Consider the following 22,178-nt stretch of genomic DNA (forward strand, 5'->3'; position numbering starts at 1 on the left):
TATATGTAGATATGTATATATGTGTATATATATGTAGATATGTATATATATATGTAGATATGTAAATATATATGTAGTATGTATATATATATATATATATATATATATATATATATATGTAAATATGTATATGTATATATATATATATATGTAAATATGTATATGTATATATATATGTGTATGTATGTATGTATGCATATGTATGTGTATATATATATGTTGATATGTGTGTATATATATATATGTATATATGTATATGTGTATATATATATGTAGATATGTGTATATGTAGATATGTATATATATGTTTACATAACCTATTTAACACACTACTTCTCCGCTGCGAAGCGCGGGTATTTTGCTAGTACACTAATAAAAGGCAAAGCCCTCACTGACTCACTCATCACTAATTCTCCAACTTCCCGTGTAGGTAGAAGGCTGAAATTTGGCAGGCTCATTCCTTACAGCTTACTTACAAAAGTTAAGCAGGTTTCATTTCGAAATTCTACACGTACCAGTCAAAACAGTCGACAACTTCCGCCATGTTAAACTTTCTTATTTATGGCACCATCTTCACGAAATATGGTAGGCGGCTTCCCTGCGCTAACCGAAACCAATGTACGTACTTATTTCAGTGGTATGACGCCACTGTCGGTCGCCATATTGAACTTTCCAAGGGTCTTTGTTACTTATGTGCCCATCTTCAAGAAATTTGGTACGCGGGTTCCCAACGCTAACTGAATCCTACTTACGTACATATATATATGTCCATAGCCTGTAGCTCGGTCACCGTGTGTGGTGGCGTTGGGTCCCCCATCCCCACGCTTCCCACGTAGTTGGCTGCCTGCCTATATAAGGCCGTCCATCGCTCTGGTCTCTTCATTCCCTTCCTTGCTTCGCCACGGTATTCACGTCTCTCTGCTGATAACTGCAGCCTTTTTATTTAATCCACGGCTTCTCCGCCGATTTATTGTTCGTTTATTATGATTATAGTTATTGTGTAGGTATTTTAGACTTAGTTTACATTATTCAGGTACCCATTTCCTTTATCGTTCCAACCGTTCCCCCATTAACATGTCTATCGTGGTGATCACAATCAATCAAAGAACTGTCACTTACCGAGTGGTTTCCATGCCCGGAGATGGCGCCTGCCTTTTCCATTCTCTGTGTTACATATTGCACGGCCATATCAGGCTCACTCTTGATATCCGGAGGAACATTGTGTCTTATGTATTGAATGACTGGGACAGGTTCAAAGTGTGGACTGATGACGGTACAGGAGATAATTATACTACACAGGAGCACTATAAGAGTGAAATGCTTAAGCCCTTCACCTATGTCTCTGCATGTGAGTTGATGGCTGCCGCTGAATTGTTCGGTTGTCGCTTTCAAGTGTACCGAAATGGCCAAATATTATACACCTTTGGACAACCGCCAATGCCTCTTAGACATCTTAGATTCACAGATGACGATTTGAGTAGTGGACACGTTGATATTTATGAATGTTTAAACTCTCAAAAGCTGAATGCGAAGTTATCGATGAAACCCATTTCGATTCAAACGCCTCCAATTTCCAGTAAGGCTCTGCTTTGCAATGACAATAAGTCTCAGGGACAGACCCTACAAAAGGTTGGCATTGATTTGAGGCAAGATTGCTTTTCACATGGACAACTATACGTTGCATGCTCAAGAGTAAGCTCAGCGCACAGCTTGGTCATATTACAACCAGAGGGCCAAACTGACAACGTGGTATACAAAGAGATCCTTAACAAATAATTATTGGTATATTTTCCCTCAGTTTAAAAAGGTTTTCTTTTCTTCATAATAAAAATTTTAAAGCAGTACTACGCCGATGTGAAGCATGGGTATTTTGCTAGTATATACAGTGCATCCAGAAAGTATTCACAGCACATCACTTTTTCTACATGTTGTTATGTTACAGCCTTATTCCAAAATGGATTAAATTCATTTTTTCCTCAGAATTCTACACACAACACCCCATAATGACAATGTGAAAAAAGTTTACTTGAGGTTTTTGCAAATTTATTAAAAATAAAAAAACTGAGAAAGCACATGTACATAAGTATTCACAGCCTTTGCTTAATACTTTGGCAGCCTCAAGACTTTTTGAATATGATGCCACAAGCTTGGCACACCTATCCTTGGCCAGTTTCGCCCATTCCTCTTTGTAGCACCTCTCAAGCTCCATCAGGTTGGATGGGAAGCGTCGGTGCACAGCCATTTTAAGATCTCTCCAGAGATGTTCAATCAGATTCAAGTCTGGGCTCTGGCTGGGCCACTCAAGGACATTCATAGAGTTGTCCTGAAGCCACTCCTTTGATATCTTGGCTGTGTGCTTAGGGTCGTTGTCCTGCTGAAAGATGAACCGTCGCCCCAGTCTGAGGTCAAGAGCCCTCTGGAGCAGATTTTCATCCAGGATGTCTCTGTACATTGCTGCAGTCATCTTTCCCTTTATCCTGACTAGTCTCCCAGTCCCTGCCGCTGAAAAACATCCCCACAGCATGATGCTGCCACCACCATGCTTCACTGTAGGGATGGTATTGGCCTGGTGATGAGCGGTGCCTGGCTTTCACACCAAAGAGTTCAATCTTTGTCTCATCAGACCAGAGAATTTTCTTTCTCATGGTCTGAGAGTCCTTCAGGTGCCTTTTGGCAAACTCCAGGCGGACTGCCATGTGCCTTTTACTAAGGAGTGGCTTCCGTCTGGCCACTCTACCATATAGGCCTGATTGGTGGATTGCTGCAGAGATGGTTGTCCTTCTGGAAGGTTCTACTTTCTCCACAAAGGACCTCTGACAGAGTGACCATCGGGTTCTTGGTCACCTCCCCGACTAAAGCCCTTTTCCCCCGATCGCTCAGTTTAGATGGTCAGCCAGCTCTAAGAAGAGTCCTGGTGGTTTCGAACTTCTTCCACTTACAAATGATGGAGGCCACTGTGCTCATTGGGACCTTCAAAGCAGCAGAAATTTTTCTGTAACCTTCCCCAGATTTGTGCCTCGAGACAATTCCTTTGACTTCATGCTTGGTTTGTGCTCTGACATGAACTGTCAACTGTGGGACCTTATATAGACAGATGTGTGCCTTTCCAAATCATGTCCAATCAACTGAATTTACCACAGGTGGACTCCAATTAAGCTGCAGAAACATCTCAAGGATGACCAGGGGAAACAGGATGCACCCGAGCTCAATTTTGAGCTTCATGGCAAAGGCTGTGAATACTTATGTACATTAGCTCTCAATTTTTTTATTTTTAATAAATTTGCAAAAATCTCAAGTAAACTTTTTTCACATTGTCATTATGGGGTGTTGTGTGTAGAATTCTGAGGAAAAAAATGAATTTAATCCATTTTGGAATAAGGCTGTAACATAACAAAATATGGAAAAAGTGATGCGCTGTGAATACTTTCCGGATGCACTGTATATATATGGGTGACATGATGGGGCAGTGGGTAGCGCTGCTGCCTCGCAATTAGGAGACCCGGGTTCCATAAATCTGTGTGGAGCTTGCATGTTCTCCCCATGTCTGCGTGGGTTTCCTCCGGGTACTCCGGTTTCCTCCCACAGTCCAAAGACATGCAGGTTAGGTGCATTGGCGATTCTAAATTGTCCCTAGTGCGTGCTTGGTGTGTGGGTGTGAGTAAGCGCCCTGAGGTGGGCTGATGCCCTGCCCGGGGTTGGTTACCTGCCTTGCACTCTGTGTTGACTGGGATTGGCTCCAGCGACACCCGGGACCCTGTAGTTAGGATATAGTAGGCTGGATAATGGATGGATGGATGGATGGATATATATATATATATGGACTTTAAAACACAGTCGTAAATGTGCTGAAACTGTGCGAACACGTTCGGTCCGGTGCTCCGACTATACGTGTACATGTCCTCGATGAAGTTTTACCCTTTCCAAAATAAACAAAACACATTATGACCACAATGTTCTCAGAATATGAACAAAGATAAGATTTGCATTTGTGACTCCATACTGTGTTCTGAAAGTACAAAGAAAGGGGTAGAATTAGACAAGCGGAAAGAATCCGGTGCATGTTTATTTAGGGTTCTTCCAGTAAAGGTTTCCTAAGATGCTTTTCATCACTGGCCATTTACTTGTATGTGTGTAGGAGGTTTAGATTTTTTAAATCAAAATTTGAAAATGAGTATTACGGTGGCAATACCCAATGTACAATATATATCGTTCTTGATGCACAATGAAATTTTAAAGCTCGTGAGACTGTTCATATTACAAGACATTAAAACTGAAATTTCTGCCATGGCAGAAATTTTTCAGATCGTATGAGCATTGCAAATCTCATACTAAACGGGAAACGACACCAATGAAGATGAACTTCGGGCAGACTCAGAAAATCAGTCAACACCTGCAAATCGGGCTTAAAAAGCATACAGTGTTATGCCAGGCATAAGCGGCGTTTCTGTAACCCCACTCCAGTGCCTATAAAATTCAGTTACTTGGAAGTCCCCACATTTTATTGCTATACAACATTTAGTCACAGTGAATTTAATTTGGCCTTTTGAGCCTGATCAAAAGACTCTTTAAAGTTAAAGTGAAGATGTTTGCAAAGTGGTCTAAACAAATGACAAATATAAAGCACAGAATAATTAATTGCACAAGTAAACCCCCCCTTAATTATGAATTTTAGTTTGCAAATAGAAAACTATTTATCACTTTCACTTTACAAAAGTGTCCCTGCTGTGTTTGTGAAAATCTTTCATTCTAATCATTACTTTAAACTTAGCCATGAAATAGGGTGTCTACATCCACTGCAGCCCTCCAGAGCGGAGACAGCATTCTCAGACACAACAGTATCACATTTTTTTTCTGAATACCAAAGTATTTTTTCAGACTCGGACATTAATTTACACTCTACTTAACCATTTAAAAATAAACATTAAGATTAATGATTTATTAATACAAAATAAGTATAGTTTATTTCAATTGTACATCACGGTGGTCTTTTACAGTAAACAAGATTTATGTAAGAATGCTTTGTTTTTACAAAAATCAAAAAGGATATACTGTAACAGGAAAACAAGTACAAGTTAACAAGTTGAAAAAAAAGAAAACAATTGATACAAATAATCACTATTCAGAAGTGATGTACAAATATGAAGCATGCATATATATTTACAGACCACACTCTGTGTGTGTGTGTGTGTGTGTGTGTGTGTGTGTATTGCCATAGGCTGGCATCCCTGTCTTTGTTTAACCACGTTAAGACAGATAGAGTGAAATACAGTCAATTATAGCCACTTCAAAAATAGTTTTAAAATATGAAGCACATTTCATGTCCCCAAAATATCAACAAACTCGTTTTTTGGGTCTTTGGTATGGACTGGAAGGGAATGAAAAGTGTTGCTTTTCTAAACAACTCTGCTAGGAAGCAGACAACCATCCTCCTAACAGAACTTTATCACCATCGTGAGGTTAACATTATAATCCTCTTACACTTAATGTTACACGTGGTAAAGATATGTTTTTTTTAAATGTATGTGGGTTATATAATCTAAACATTATTTTAGGTTTCAATTGCTCCTATAAAAGGTACCATGGTGCAGCCATGTGTCTTAACAGATGAAATTTATAAACGTGGCACACATTTTGCACACAGACAAACTACCTAGAGATGTATCAAGAGTGAAAAAACTGAAGGACCAGAAGAGGCAGGTTTCTTCTAGATATGTAAAGCCCCAGGCGGTGGTGCAGTGGTAGCGATGCTGCCTCGCAGTAAGGACACCCAGGTCCGCTTCCCAGGTCCTCCCTGCATGGAGTTTGCATGTTCTTCCCGTGTCTGCGTGGGTTTCCTCTGGGTGCTCCAGTTTCCTCCCACAGTCCAAAGACATGCAGGTTAGGTGCACTGGCAATTCTAAATTGTCCCTAGTGTGTGCTTGGTATGTGTGTCCTGCGATGAATTGGCACCCTGCCCAGGATTGGTTCCTGCCTTGCGCCCTGTGTTGGCTGGAATTGGCTCCAGCAGACCCTCGTGACCCTGTGTTCGGATTCAGCGGATTGGAAAATGGATGGATGGATGTAAAGCCCCAAAGGTACAAAATGGGAAATGTAAAGGCAAGTGTTGCTAGAGTTAGTGTAGGTCATGTAATCAATTGTGCAGCTTTGAGACTTACAGTGAGATGGGAGAAATTGAAAATGGACCTAACTATGCATGTGACACATAACAGATGATTGGTTTTATATAGTAAGTGCTTAGTAGTTATACAGTATATGATACCATGGAATAAACATCCAGCGATAATGTGTGCATTTTGGTATTGCTATGTCAATTCAAACATTTTTCTTAGTTTTCAAATGCATGAATAATGAATAAGGAAGTGGTAATAAGGCAAATGTGGACCGTATAATGCATGAGGTCACGGGAACACACATTCACAACCATACATCATCCTATATAATCTCTTTATAAAAATATCTAATAGAACAGGATGTAAAAATAGTTTATACATGTACAATAGACTTCTTTAGGAGAATCTGGTATAAAACGTGTCTTTAATGCAATTATAAGTGCCTATCGCTCAGTTATTGCAGAATATTGCTCACATAATAAATATACTATTGTGTGTACACAGATACAAGTTCCAGAGTATATAAATACAATACTGTGTTTGTGCATACAAATATATAATGTGACAGAGAAAGAATGATAATCTTTCTCCTGTTGACAAAGACACATTTGGTGCACCCCTTTCTCCAAGCATGGCCTTTTAACCAAAAAAGTAAATTTGATGGGACAAACTACCTTTCCTTCAATGGCCAGCATAAACAATATCCTAACAGCCGTCGTTTTATTTAGGGTGGCACAGAGATAAGACTATGGTGTTGTTCACAGCTGTATTCCATAACGTTTGACTGAATGATATTTTGTACAACAACATATTAGAGTGATTGATACTAAAATAGAGATAAATTACCAAAGTCTGAACTTGTAGAATCAAAAGAAATGTAGCGCAACAAAGAGGTTTACATAAGTTCCTGTATTTCAGTTTATCTTACCATATATAAATTAAAATAAAACTTAAAATAAATCTGTAAATACCAAAGTAACAAGCGAATGATACATTTCAGAAAACATATATCAATGACAGCCTTTTATAGCCATTTGAGTGCATGTATTTGCTTAAAAACACACACACACACACACACACACACCAACATTGTCAGTCAGACAAGGTTTGCAAAACTTTCACTGCTTTGCATGTCATGGTTCCATATGGATGTGACCTGAAGATGAGTCAAGTCCTGCAAGGTCTTGAATATTCATTTGACAGGAACTTTCTCTGAACAGACTACACCAATTTGGTACACTGGATATACTGTATATATACACACACATAGACACAGACCCTTACATTTACATATACATACATACACACACACACACACACACACACACAAGCACATACATATTGATTTTTTTAGAAAGCCCTTTCTAATTTTTTTTATTTTTTTATTATTTTTTTAAGAGTTTCACCCAGGACCTTGTGGCTACATTGAAATTTTCCTTTCAATAAATAGCAAGCCAATCAAAGATAAAATCAAATGTGTAAATAACTGAAGACCCTTGTTAAAATTATGCAATTCTCTCCAATTTTTCATTCATTCAAAGTTTGCAGTTACAACACTAATATTTCCCAGATGTCAACTGTATGTTGTATCGATAACTCCAAAATAGAAACTTTATTAGGAGGATTAATTATTTTTCATTCGGACCCTTGTATAAAAGACTTTTTAGCCATTTTATATTTTATTAAATTACCTTTCATTTAAGCAAGACCTTAACTCCGGGTTTTTCTTCTTTTCAACCTTTTTTTCTAACATTGATAAAGAAGGGCCTTTTAAGCTTTTCTGTATGGCATAATCATTCATTGTAAAGATTTGAAATAAAGTTGATTTCTCTGGTAAAACAGCATACTGAAAAATGACCAAAATATAAGGGCTGCAGCACATTTCCAACTAAAATATGTAGCTGCCACCATTGATCTTGTCATCACACCCTTAGAGAAACATCAAAGACAATAATATGTTTGCTATGAGGATACTAGGAAGATAAATGACAGTTTTTGTGTCGACTAAGCATTTGTCTGTAAGCCATTTCATAAACTGTTGAAAATAAGGGACAATAAAGGAGATACTAAAATGGAGAACAACAACAAAGGGGAGTATTCAGGGATGGATTCCTTAACTTTTGGGGTTCAGGTTTTGAATAAATCAACAATCACCTGAGAAACAATTCTGTATGCAAACTGCAGAATTTCACTTATTGCTCACTTGACAGGATTAAGTCCAACACTTTAGCGTTTTTCAGGGGGTTTATGCAAAGTAAATGATTTATCTGTATTTCATGTAAAAAATGTTTGCTTAACTTTGTACAAACTTATAAATTTCTTAACTGATATTTTTGTGAGATAACATTTATTGCTTTGTATTCTAAAATCAATTACACAAGCTCCCAAACATCTGTTGATGCTACTAATATTTACATTTATGCTCTGGTATGGTCAAGGCTCAGTTTTAAATAAGCACTATTTGCTGACTTGTTTATTATTTTCAAACTTCAAAAACTGAATCACAATCAACTGTCTTAATGTAATGTTCTATTAGGCATGATCAATAAATGTTCTTCTTTAAAGTACCTTTGTATGTTTATATTTGAATACTGAAATATAAAACTACAAACCCCATCCTAATATTGTAGCGTATTTAATTAGTGATATTATGAACATTGTGTATAAATGTTTCCATTCACAGTTAAGCAATGATTCCAAATATACTTGTGTAAATTTGCTAGCACTAAAACAAAATATACCCTTCAGACATCTATCATTTTGTATGACTCAATCATGCTAGCCACACTATGATAATGAAAAATATTTGGAATCCAGAAATGTACAGGGGCCAGTCGTCTAAACACTTTGTTGGAAAGCAATAATTTAGAATAGCTGCCTGAAAGAGCATTCTTATGACTAAATATTTACAAGATGTAAATAATCTTGCATAATAGCCTTATTATTCTCATACAGAGACCAATGCTTCAATTACACTTCTGCAGTTAACTGCTTATTGAGTTACTTGGAATGTAAGTATTAAATATCATAAGTGAAAAATGTGTATATGGGACTGTGTACTTGAAAGAACTCTCTGAAAAAAATGCTGTCTGACAAATAGCATTGTGAAGCTAACTAGAATTCAAAAATTTCATGTATGACTTTGCATTACCACCAAATTTTCAACAGTGCATCATTTTGTGTTTTCAGACTGTTGCTGGTTTGAACAGATTCCTCAAGAAGAAAGGTTACTCCTGAATACATACCAGATACGTACCTGTATGGAGTCTTATGGTATCAGCACCAATCACCTGTTGACAAAGGGCTGAGGTGAACTATGTTACCCTTTACAAAATAGGTATTAAGTGCAGAGTCTTCAACTTTACACAGCCTTCTTCAGGTTTCTTTCAATAAGACAATTCAGAAATTAGGACAAAATTTACACTGAAGTGCAGTCAAATAGGTTTACATCCAGCATTATAGTAGGAAAAGTTATACTTTGGCAATATATTACTATTTATGTTACTTTGATGTCTTTATCAGAACCTACAAATAGTCCAGTGGGGTAGGATGTGTAACAGTGGGGAATAACACACCCAAGAACTCCCCATACATGTAATCTGTTCACTGTTAAAGCAGTCAGGGCAGCTCAAAGTATTACATCATGTGCCAAGAACTTCCTTCTGCAAGCATGTATTAGCTCTCCTTTCCTTCCAGTATTTCCTTTGGTTCATTTACAATACTAAAAAAAAAATTATAATAATCGGGACGATATTTCATTTAGAATTCATGGTGAAGGAACAGTCCATTCTTGACCTGCTTTTCTGTAACTTTAACTGAAAAAAACAAAATCAGGACATGAAAAATTAAAATGTAAAATAAAATATGAATTCAAATAAACAATTTTAAGAAAATGAAAAATGACAAGTGGCAAAAACAGTTATGTCAACTACTGAGGTTTATATGAGACTACAAGAAGTTCATTAATTTTTAAGATCTAATTTTATAAAACAAACAAATTCCACAAAACAACAAATGATAGATGAAGAAACCATAGCTATTCCAAATATTAAAATTTATATAAAAGGTTACAAGAAGTCTCAGTTCATTTTAAAATTATACTCAGAATTCTACTTTGACTAAAAGTCTTTAGTTAAGTTGTAAAATGTTTTAAAGAATGTCAAAGAGGAAAATCTATATGGAATTTCATAAATCATTTAGTTTGGATTTTTTGGGGTATTGGGTCTCTCACAAATTTAAAAAGTGGAGGAAGCTGATTTATGGATTTACATGAAGTATTTCTTCATAATTACCAATAAAATCTAATACACAGTATGTTTTATCAAATACTTGTTTAAAATATGAAATTTAAACAAAAAATAAATTGTATAGGTAAATGCACATTTAAAATTTCATCATTTTTAATAAAAATGTAAAAACACAGAAAAAGTAACAGGAGCAGTATTTACAAATCAAAAACTTAAATTAACAAAAAAAAAAAAAAGAAAGAAAATAAGAATGATTCAGACAGGCAGGTCAAGGATAAAAGACTGGCATGCTGAAGGGGTTACACATGGACACAATATTAAGGGACACTACTGCTACTGTAAACAAGCTGCATGTGTATATTATTAGAAACATATAGCACTTAGTAATTAGTAATTCTAGGAAAGTTGAGGAAATATGTAGTCACATATAGCCACAAAAATCTAGCCTCCAACAGAAAGGACAAAAGGGTGTCAAATCTGTTTGCATATAGCAATAAGTTTATATAACCACAACATGTTATTTAAGTAATACTCCCATCCACAAATTATATTTTTATGCGTTACTGGTTCAAATTGTTTTGTAGTGACTGAGAAAAAATTTTAACCTCAGTAAATGGAGAACACAAACAAAAAAAGTTTAATATAACAGGAGTATATGGTGACAACTCTGTAGAACAGCCAACAATATCAAAAATGTCTATTGGTGAAAAAAAATGTCTCACGTTACTCTTGTCACACAATCCACATATTAGTTATCCAGTCATACAAGCACATGTAATTTCTGCTAAAATATTGCTACAGTTCAAGCCTTTGAATTGACGATATGCCTCTTCCCTTCATTTATTGGTCAAGAGTTCTGTTTTTTCCTTGTATAATTAAAATAAACATATAAAAAATAAAAAGTCTGCATGTGGAAAATGTAAGTACACCCTACACTTACCACTATCTCAAATTAGAATCAGGTGCAAATAATAAGATCATCATTAGAGAGGATCTTGGCAGAATTGGTCTGTGTTAAACTGCTTCTACTGTTTAGAATATCATCTACAAGTGGAGAACATTTCAAACATCTGCCATCTTTTTCACACCAGGCTGCCCCAGCAAATTCAACTTGAGAGCAGAACACAAGATGCTGAAAGAAGTCTCTTAAGAACCCAAAAAGTTATCAAGGAACCTGCATATAGCTCTTGTCACTGTTGATGAGTTTACCATTAGATAGAAGCAGCACCAATTAGAACTACATGGTTGTAAACACAGAAGGCACAGATCAATACTCGACAACTGTCCTTGCTTGAAATATGGTTGTATTTGGTATGTTTTTAAGCTTTTCTTCTGTGGCCCATACCCTCCATTGAAAAGAGCTCAAGCAAGCAATTTGAAAACAGTTCTTTCAATATTTATTCTTTGATAGTTAACATTTTACCCATGATAGAAACTCTGGTTCAGATTAACTGTAAATCCAGACCTCCGTTGTCCAGATTAACTGTGTTCTACTGGCCACAGTAAAAGAAAGCATGTTTGCAAAAACCAAAGACAGCATTTGAACAGAAGAACCTGATACAGACTATGAAGCATGGTGGTGGAAATGTTATAGTTTAAGGCTGCATAAGGGCCTTGGCAGCTTATGAATTTCACATTGTACCAGAGGGGTGCTGGAGTATAATGTAAGACTGTGTCTGAAGATTGAAACTCAACTATAAAATGGTGGACCTTGTAACATGACCAGCACCCTAAGCATACCACTAAATGCACCAAGGAATGGCTGAAAAGAAAGAAATAAAAGGGTCTGAATCCCACTGAGATGCAGGGTTGGATTTGAAATGGGCTGTACACACAAGACACTCTCAAACATCGCACAGTTGGAAGAATTCTCATTCTCATGGAGGAGCAGGAAAAACAGTCATAGGAAATGCAAACTTGAGATAAAACCAGCTATTAGAGCCAAGGGTGTACTTACGTGTTCCATAGACAGAAATGGCATATCTGTCCATTTTTCACTGAATATGACACAGCAATGTCACAATTTTTATTGTTTGTTTTATCCCTAATTATGTCACCTTTATCTATAGATATGGTTTAAATGAAGATCAAATCTTGATATTTCCACATATATTGAAAAAGAAAAAACACATTTATGGGACATGCTTACTTTTTTCACATGACTGTAAATTCAAAGGTAATAATTATTAACTTTCTCTCTTAAAATAACATTCTGTATATGTAAATCTTTGTATATAAAAATAATCTAAATGTTCTGGATAAATATTTTATTTTAAACATTTTAGAAAATGTGTGTAAATTAAACAGTAATTTTTCCTGCTAATATTTACAATTAGTATTGTAATATGATTAACATGCACTGTGCAATGATAAGCCCTTCAGCTACACACAACTAGAGATCCATTCACAGGCCAACTCAGTTTCTCATATAACTTGACTTTCGGGAGAAGTATACATTAAATGAAATGTACTATAAATGCCAACTCGTATTTGAAAATTATTTTCAAGTCTCCATCTTAGTAATCTAGTCAAAATCATAGTTTCCTCAAACTATGAGTCATTGACAGTTCTTGAGCCGCACAATGACTTGACTCACCACTTTATTTAATGGGAAGAGGTCACATAGTTTGCAAAGTGTCTCAAAATGGGCCGTCATGGCTTTAGAAAATTTATATTGCTCCACTATGACTGTTGGCAGTGATTCTTGAAAATAATAAGACAGGCAAGAATGGGTTGCGAGAAAAAAAAGTTTAAGAAACAGAGTTAAATGTTTCAAACCATGTACTATGAAGTGATTAAACATTTAACTTATGTTGTATAAATGTCCAAATGCTACAGATGAAAGAAAACAAAAGCTACAGATGATGATCAAAACTACTAGGTGCAATTATATGGGTTTCAATCATACTTGAATACTTTCATTTTACCTAACTGGTAAATTTGTAATATTACCCGATCTGCCTCCAGTATGACAAAATGGATAACTCTGCACATGAAACTAGTGCACATTTATTGGCATGCTTCGCCCTTTAGGAAGCTGTAAAATTATTCACTTAGCATAGTAAAAAAGATAAATTCCAATTCAATATTGCCCAACTTGACCAGAATGGAATGAGAGCACTTAATGTAGAACACACACTTATAAACAGTCCAGTGACTGAATACTGCTAATGTGAATATATATTTCCAGTAAGGCACATTTTGCCCAGTCTCACTTACTGTGTACACAGGCATTTAGGGTCTTACAGGTCACACAAGATATAAAATTTTGTTTTAGCAGTATACATATGTCTATTGTAATAAATGGAAAGGGATGAGTAAGCTAATAAAATGACTTGATTGTTACACTGTGGGAGAAGCTATATACGATATGTCTCAGATGTACATTGTGCTAGTATGTGAAAGGATAGAAAAGAGCCAAGAGTACTAAATAAGAGGACTTAGAGAAAGCTGTTTAGTACCAGTGCTTGACTAATATGATCTAGAGGCAAAAAACAGACAGAGAGGATGAATCAAAAGTGAAACCTTACTTTTTCTTGTCTTTATCCTTCTTTAACGGTAGTTGTGCAGAAGCCTGGAGAGACTGCGCTTGTAGAGATTCTGCTGCAACCTTCCTTCTATTAAAGGCATGCATTTCTTCTTCTAAATCATGCCGCTTCTCATCTACTTTCTTCTTCTCTTCTTGATGCATTCTTTTTAATTGTTCAAATTTTTCATGCAGCTGAGGACCAAAAAATAAAAATGACCAAAGTCCATTTTTATTCAGGAAAAAAGAGCATTAAATAAAACAGATTCCTTAAAACATCAGTGCGAATACCGTCCAATAAACCACAGACTGCCATTGGATGTCATTTTACCATTCTCATATGCTTACAGGTTTGCTTCATATTCTGCCTTCATTAGCTACATCTCCTACATGTACACTATATTAACTTTTTATAAGCTTGCATAAACCTTTTCCCTCCAATGCCAGAGAGTCTTCTTTAAAATTCAAAAAGGTAAATTCTCTCTCAGACTTTTGGGGCACATCACACTCTTACTATTATTATATCAATGAATATGATATGTATACTTTTTAACATCTCAATTGCTTACTATATTTTACATTCAATGCCCCTATATTTTAGAAAGATTATACATTTCACTTGCAAAAAGATATCTGACCAACTGCATACTTAAAACTGTGTACAGTGATCCCCCGCTATATCGTGTTTCAGCTATCGCGCCCCCGCTACATCACGGATTTATTAATACTACTAGTGACTGGGAGCCCGATCGAATCGGGCTACAAATTCTACGTTTGTGAAATCAATACTTTCTCTGCAAAGAATTATTTGTTTTTTTTAAGTCCCTGAAATGATTTTATTATCATGGCACCGATTGTGCCTAAAATAGACCTTTTCAGCCGATGTAATGAAGAGTTCCCTGTTTAAACAGGGCTGTGAGACGTGAACTCAGCTCTTCGGCGCACCTCATTTGATTTTTTCCAGCAAACAAAATTTTGAAAACAAACCATATTTTAAATGCACCAGAGTGGTGCTCCGGAACTTATTCCTCAATAATATCTGTGTGATTGCACATGGCAATGCCGTGCTGCTGAGCATTTTCACGCCGCAAGGCATGGGCTGCTCGATGTCTTTCAACCCGTGCTGCATTTGCGGCTGCTCGAGCTTCTTCAGTCGCTTGTGCACGGCTGGCACGATTTTTTTCAGCGTTAGTAGCATTCTGTAGCGCACGTTCTTCATCTGTCCTTTGTGTCCAATTTGCACGATTTCTTTCAGCGTTGGTAGCATTTGTAGCCGCACGCTGCTCATCCATTTGTTGTGCACGTTGTGTACGTCTGGTCACATTAGCAAGTCTACGTTCCTCATCAGTCATGTGACTTTGTTTCCTAAGCATCCTGTCCGCAGCCGCTGCTGTTGTGGCTGCGTTGTGATTGTCACTCATTTTAGATCTGAGATCGGCTAAAATTTAAACAATGACCGTTGTTAATACCCAGCCGTCATTACTCATGCTTCTAACTTGTATTGAGTCGAGGTATTGACGCAAACACCATACATACGAATGCTGTCAAATTATATATAAGGATTATTACTACTAGGGGGCTCCTCCTCCTGTTCGCTTCTCTCGCCCACCCCCGGGTTTGGTTTACTGGATAAACAATTTAAAGAGATTGTTATTTTCATGGGAATTGTTACATATGCATTATTTTCATTTTTACTTTAAAACTTTTGTAAAAACAATATTTGTCCTTTATTTCCTGCCCCGGGCGTGTTTAAATCTCTTTCTCGCGGCACTTATAACGCTGCTCGCATTGTGAAGAGGGGGTCTGAACACACGCTAAAGAGATGCAATCGGTTCAGCTGGTGTCCTGATACTCTGTATATCCAATTCATTATAATAACTATTCATGGTGGCTCCAAAATCTGTACTAACCCCTACTCTCTCTTCTGTTTCCTTTTCCGGTGTCCTTTTGGTGGTGGCTTGTGCCACCACCATCTACTCAAAGCACCATGACGTTCCAACAATGAATGGATGGAATAAAAGCCAGAAGTCTGTATGTCCATCAGCATCAAGTGACTCCGTGAGACCCTAACTACAAAGAGGACTATTTCATTTATGTTAGGTAGAATGCCCAGAGGGGACTGGGAGGTCTCGTGGCCTGGAACCCCTACAGATTTTATTTTATTTTTTGTTTTTTCTGTCCACCCTGGCCATCGGACCTTACTCCTTTTCTATGTTAACTAATGTTGTCTTATTTTAATTTCTTATTTTGTCTTTTATTTTTCTTTTCTTCATTATGTAAAGCACTTTGAGCTACTTTTTGTATGAAAATGTGCTATATAAATAAATGTTGTTGTTGTCTTGCTGCAGCTGCTGGCCAGCTGTGTGTTATGCTTGTCGCGCTTTGCTTCAATCACTTAAAAGCCTGTACAGCAGCTGTCCTTTTGCCACTTTGCATCTCTGCCGCTCGCTTTGTGAAGGGGGGGGGGGGGGGGGGAGGAGCTGAACGCACGCTATTCAGAAGTTGACAGATCAGCTGCTGGTTTTGTGCTGCTTCTACCAAGATGCCTGTTTTGCTTGTCACTCTGTGCGTTCTGAAGGGGGGGGCTGAACGCACACTAAGGAGAGGTGCTCGGATCATCTGCTGGGTTTCTGCAGCTGCTGCTGGCAAGCTGCGTGTTCTGGGAGCACCTGAAGTTTGTCTGCCAAAAGCATTCCAACAACTGCTAGGTTAGATATCAGTGAATTTGTTTTAAATTGCTTGTAAGCAGGGCGTGTCGTCAAAAGTGTCTATCCGAGATGATCTGGTCTCGATCGCTTTGCTAAAGCCCCCCCCCCCCAAATCCACCCGGAGGCGCGCTACGCTCCTGCCACTTTGCGTTGTGAGGGTGGGGAGCTGAATGCAAGCTAAGGAGAAGTGGACTTTGTGCTGCTTCTGCCATGATGCTTGTTCTGCTTGTCGCTCTGTACAGCAGCTGTTCTCACTGTTCTGTCTCACTACCTTGTCTTGCATGACATTAAAATGTTTTATAATAGAGAGATGTTACTCATATCCTTAGCCCGACATCCGCATATCATGTGTGTTTACAAAGTGTGTTTTAATAAGTTTACATGTGTTTAAAGCGTGTGGGAGGGGTATTTTAAGGCTTAAACTATAAAAAAAAATGTTTATTTATATGGTCTTTCTGTTTTGCGGATTTTCACCTATCACTGATGGGTCTGGAACGTAACTTCCGCGATAGGTGGGGGATCACTGTAATTAAAAACATTGTTTTTTGACTTAGGATTTTTATTTCACTGGGATAATCGATCCTCTATGTCCTAAAAAATATAATTAAGGAAAAACCACCAGGCAGAGAATCTACTGTGTCACTGTGCTCCCAAATCCAGTAGGAAAAACTTCATTATAAATTAAGGAGGGAGCAGAACAAATTGGAGTCTCACTGCAATAAAAAAAAATTACTTTTTGATAAATAAAAATAGGCTTTGCTACACATGTACTAGTGCATACATCTGTCTACTGCTAATTTATTTTTCATTTTTCTAAATCAAGATAAAACCTTATATTGCTTTTCAATAAATTACACTTCTGAAAGAATATTTAGCATTTTGTCACATCCTAACATGTCATCCACATTTTCACCAACATCCACTACTACTCAGTACAACTTAATCATAGGGCATACCTCTCTTTCCTTTTCCTTTAGCTCTGCTTCAGTTTCTTTGACCTTGTTGACAAACATCTGCCTCATCTCCTCTTCTTTGCGCTGTAGGTCTCCTAGAAATTCTTTTCTCTTAGCTTCATATGTTTCCTGCAGACTTTTATGGCAACAATAAAACTAGTTACTAGTTACATAGATTCTTCTATGATGTCTTCAGATATTTTGTACATCTAATCAAGCTACCATTATTATGAATTAAACCCAGTTTTAAACAAATACTAATCAAATGATTCAAAACAACAAGTTTTTTGGGTAATCTAATGTCCATAATAAAACTGTCCTGACAATGCTGTAGCATAAAAATACACTACTAAAATTAGAAAAGTTATCCAGTTTGTCCAAAGGCATATTTCTAAGTAACAGACAATGAAACTCAGTAGCAGCACAGTCCTGAAAACCAAGGAACTAACAGCTACTGATATGCTGTGATCCCAAGTGGAAACCACACCAAATGGCTATTTAAGATCTGAAAACATCTCACAATAATCGTTTTCTCTGTAAACTCTTTCAGAAAAAAACGTTAACTAAAACAGTACAGTACTTAAATTATTACTTTATTTTTGCTCTTTTTTTTTTTTTTTTAAATATTTGTACAAACATAGCTCAAATTTCTAACCTGAACGGTTGGCTGTCAGGATCTGTGTCTTTGAAACCCATCTCTTCCAGTTTGCACCGCCTATATAGTTCATAATGCCTAGCGTGTGTTTGCTCTCGCAAGTCTTCCATATTAACCCGGATCAACATCTCTCGCAGTTTAACAAAGTCACAGTGACTCTCATTCTCCACTGATGAAATAAAAATATGAAATAAGTCAATCATTAAAATGCACTATAATTCAGATCAAAGAACAAGGTAACAAATGAAAAATGAATGCCCATCTGTTAACAATGAATTAAGACACAGTACATCACAAGATTTTACAATTCGCATCACTTTCTTCAAATAGCACTTAAATTTTATTCATTAGCACTTTAAATCCATTATACTGTATTTCAGAAGATCTGTCTTGTACTAATACTAATTTCTTCTGAAACAGAAGTCTGCTTATAAAGGTATACATAGACATGAATAGCATACTGTGGTTGTTCACTCCACAAGTCAGTAGTGAAGTGGACTTCGCATTTTTTTTTAGACACAAGTAATATATTTTTTCTCTTTCATGATCAGTCATTTCTGCAAACACTAAGTTGCCGCTATTACAATTAGAACCTTACACTTAACACCTCTTCTTCAAAAGTAATTGAAAAGGTGGTGTTAACTAAATACTCTTAAACCAACCACTTTGTTTTGAGAAACGTTATCTCATTCTTTGTTTTCACAGAAGTTTTTTTTTTTTTTTTTTTTTTAAAAACACTCTCCTCTGCTTCCTGGACATATTCAGGAGTGTTTCATTTTCACTGGCCAACTAATACATTGCTGCTGGAAAGGCCCAGATAATATAATTTCTTTGGCCTGGTCCAATTTTAAACTATTGTTATCTCCGTTCTGGATGGGTTCAAATAAGAAATGTCACAGAAGGCACAAGTAACTTTTGACCTGAATGGAGATTACATGCTCCCGTTGTTTCCATTTATCAATAAGCACTTACAGTATACCTTATACCTAGTCACATAGAAAGGAAAAGGAAAAAAAAATAAAAATAAAAAAGATATTGAAGGGTCAGTATGGTCATGTGTAAAGAGTATAGTGAAATTCTTACTTGCTTGTACAAATTAATTGATTGATTTGATATACTTTATTCCCCTAGGAATATTCTTTCCGCATGCCCTTTGCGGGTCAGAGTGCAGGGTCGTGCTTAAGGGCCCAGCAGAGTAGGATCTCTTCTGACAGTAACGGGATTTAAACTGCCAACCTTCTAGATCTCAGCACAAATCCTTAGCTACTATAACTATCCATCCATCCATCCATCCATTATCCAACCCGCTATATCCTAACTACAGGGTCACGGGGATCTGCTGGAGCCAATCCCAGCCAACACAGGGCGCAAGGCAGGAAACAAACCCTGGGCAGGGCGCCAGCCCATGGCAGGCTACTATAACTATCTTACCTTAAAACAAATACCCTAACTCAAAACATATCTTTTACTTGCCTACTTTATAGGTAAGAATATCAGTGTCAGTATCAGTTGAGTTGAGTACTTTCAAAACCTAAATTTTTGATCCTTTCAGATTTATATATTTAATCTGCAGTGTCAATCTTCGTATTTAATTAGCCAAATAATGACACCTCTATAGATATATTATTTATCATTTGTGAAATGTCAGAAGACAATGAAAATAACCTTCACAATCTATATATATATATATATATATATATATATATATATATATATATATATATATATATATATATATATATAATTCACTAAGCCGCCGACAAGTAAGACACCCATGGCGCATGCAGGATGGAGCCACACCCACCAACTGTAAGACCATTGGATACGACGACAACTCGCAGAGCCACGCCCACCAACTCGGACACGACGACTCGGAAAATATGGCGTTATTTATGTTCGTCTGTGCTAGAGTCCACATGCACCTCCGAGCCACGTTGACTGTACATAGAGGCACGTTTCTTGCGGATGTGAATCGCTGTATGTAGCGTCTAAAACAGTTTGCGAGGGGTATCCAATGGGATCCTTAAAACAATCCTTTAAAACTGAGGTTAAAACACAATGAAGGAAGCAGTCTTTAAAAACCAATAAGCCCTGTGCCTCTTTTTCATTAGCGTCTCACCTGCTTCACCGATGCAGGCCCTGCAACAGTCGAGACCCTCTCTCAGCAGCTGACCTTCTCTGTGCCTGACTCCACTACTGTCAGTCGCCTGATTAAAAATGGCCTTTTGAAGGGGAGCTATGGACCCGCTATACCACAGGAACACATTGCCTTCAAGCCTGCTCTACCTCACTCGCTTGCACACTGCACAGGGGAGAAATGCCCGTAGCACGACTACACCCGGAAACTGTTTCAGCCACACTTCCACGCCCCTCGCTACACTGAGTGCAATGATTGTTTAAAAATGGCCTTTTGAAGGGGAGCTGTGGACCCGCTATACCACAGGATCACCTGTGACATTGCCTTCACATTGTTTTCCTTTTATTTCTGATCCCGTCGAGCAGATCAGACACCCAGGCAAACAACACTGAATAATCAATAACTGCAACTACTTTGCCCGCCCCAACTCCTCACCTGAGTCGGTCTCGTCTGTGTTCAGCAGTGTTTCCCAAACTCGGTCCTGGTGAACCCCTGTGGCTGCAGGGTTTTGTTCCAACCAGATTCCTAATCATTAATGCTGGTGAAACTCATCCGGGATAAGTCGGTTTTTCAAAAGCAGCCGTGTAGCAGATTAGTCTAGCAGACTAGCTGGATGTAATAATCCGAGATGAATGCGCGCCCCCGCGCTGAGTGAAAAGACAATGTATATTGAGTCTAGAAAACATGATCAGCAAGTCTTTGATAGGCTGCAACAAAATTATGAAAGTACGGGCGCATTTTTTTCACACAAGCTGTGTGTGTTAGTTAGTTAGTTAATTAATTAGTTACTCGAAGGATTTCAAGATTTAATATGCACAAGCGGTAACACTGCAAAAGCAGCCAAAACCAGAAAAGATGGCTGGCAAAAAGTGGCCAACAAATTAAACGCGTGTGCATTGTACTTACTGAAAGCAGCGTTACGGATTTTGCAAATGTTCATTTTTTTCCCTCTGCTTAAAAAAAACAAAAAAAGCGGCGTGATTATGCGGCATATACTACATCGCAGGTTGGTATGCAGCGTGTAAAACAGTTTGTTTGTCGCGGATAATTTGCCTTTTATTTTTACACGAAGACAACTTCCTGTTAGATTGGCCTTTGCGATGACAATTAATAAGGCACAGGGCCAAACTTTCAAAAAGATATGCATGTATCTGCCAAAACCAATTTTCAGTCACGGACAGTTGTATGTTGCTCTCTCCCGAGTTCCATCTTTTCATTCACTTAATGTTGTATCCTCAAAACCACCCCTTTTAGACAACTGTGTCTTTCCGGAACTGTTCAGCCATCAATAAATGATTATGCGGCATATGACTGCAGGAACACGTGCGAGCGAGCGAGCGACACACACACATACAGGCGCGTGCGCGAGAGAGAGAGAGAGCGCGCTGGACGCAGAAGAATAAGAATACTTCATTACATTGATATACCGGTGTTTTCAGTATTTAAAGCACTATCCACACAGGGAGGAACCGGGAAGCAAACCCAAAATCTTCCACAGTCTCCTTACTGCAAAGCAGCAACACTACCACTGCGCTACAAGGCAGTTAAAGAATGCACCGGGCTCGATTTTGTTTTCACTTCTCTTTACAGCGATCGGGTCGTAGCGTGCATTATTACAATGTTACTTTCCTTGGTGGCTTATTACATTACGGATGTTTCACATGTTCATTTTTTCCCTGTGCTTAAAAGACATTAAAAAAGTGTTTCTCAACTGTGACTGCGGAACAACTCGGTACGCAAGCTATATTAAGCGTCAACAACGAAGACTTGCTACACCTTAATGAACAAGTGCTGAAACTTATCCCTACCAGCGTGGCCTCTATCGTCACAGACGATCTCGCT

The 22,178-nt window shown here is 37.6% G+C and overlaps 1 protein-coding gene across 2 annotated transcripts in view; it reads right to left on the reverse strand.

The window, feature by feature from the left end:
* septin8a (septin 8a) overlaps positions 1-22,178 on the reverse strand; it is an 86,633-nt gene that overhangs the window by 20,998 nt on the left and 43,457 nt on the right. Inside the window, exons 7-10 of one of the 2 annotated variants that reach the window (XM_028812748.2) lie at positions 18,200-18,368; positions 17,548-17,680; positions 13,888-14,078; positions 4,935-9,925 (exon numbers count right to left, since the gene is read on the reverse strand). In XM_028812748.2, the coding sequence (XP_028668581.1) occupies positions 9,922-9,925; positions 13,888-14,078; positions 17,548-17,680; positions 18,200-18,368 (497 nt within the window). In that variant the 3' untranslated portion in view covers positions 4,935-9,921. Of the gene's footprint in view, positions 1-4,934; positions 9,926-13,887; positions 14,079-17,547; positions 17,681-18,199; positions 18,369-22,178 lie in introns of those variants that run through there. The other variant, XM_051933978.1, reaches the window with a different exon arrangement.

This window comes from Erpetoichthys calabaricus, chromosome 11 (genome assembly GCF_900747795.2).
Source record: "Erpetoichthys calabaricus chromosome 11, fErpCal1.3, whole genome shotgun sequence".
NCBI classification, from domain to species: Eukaryota; Metazoa; Chordata; class Cladistia; order Polypteriformes; family Polypteridae; genus Erpetoichthys; species Erpetoichthys calabaricus.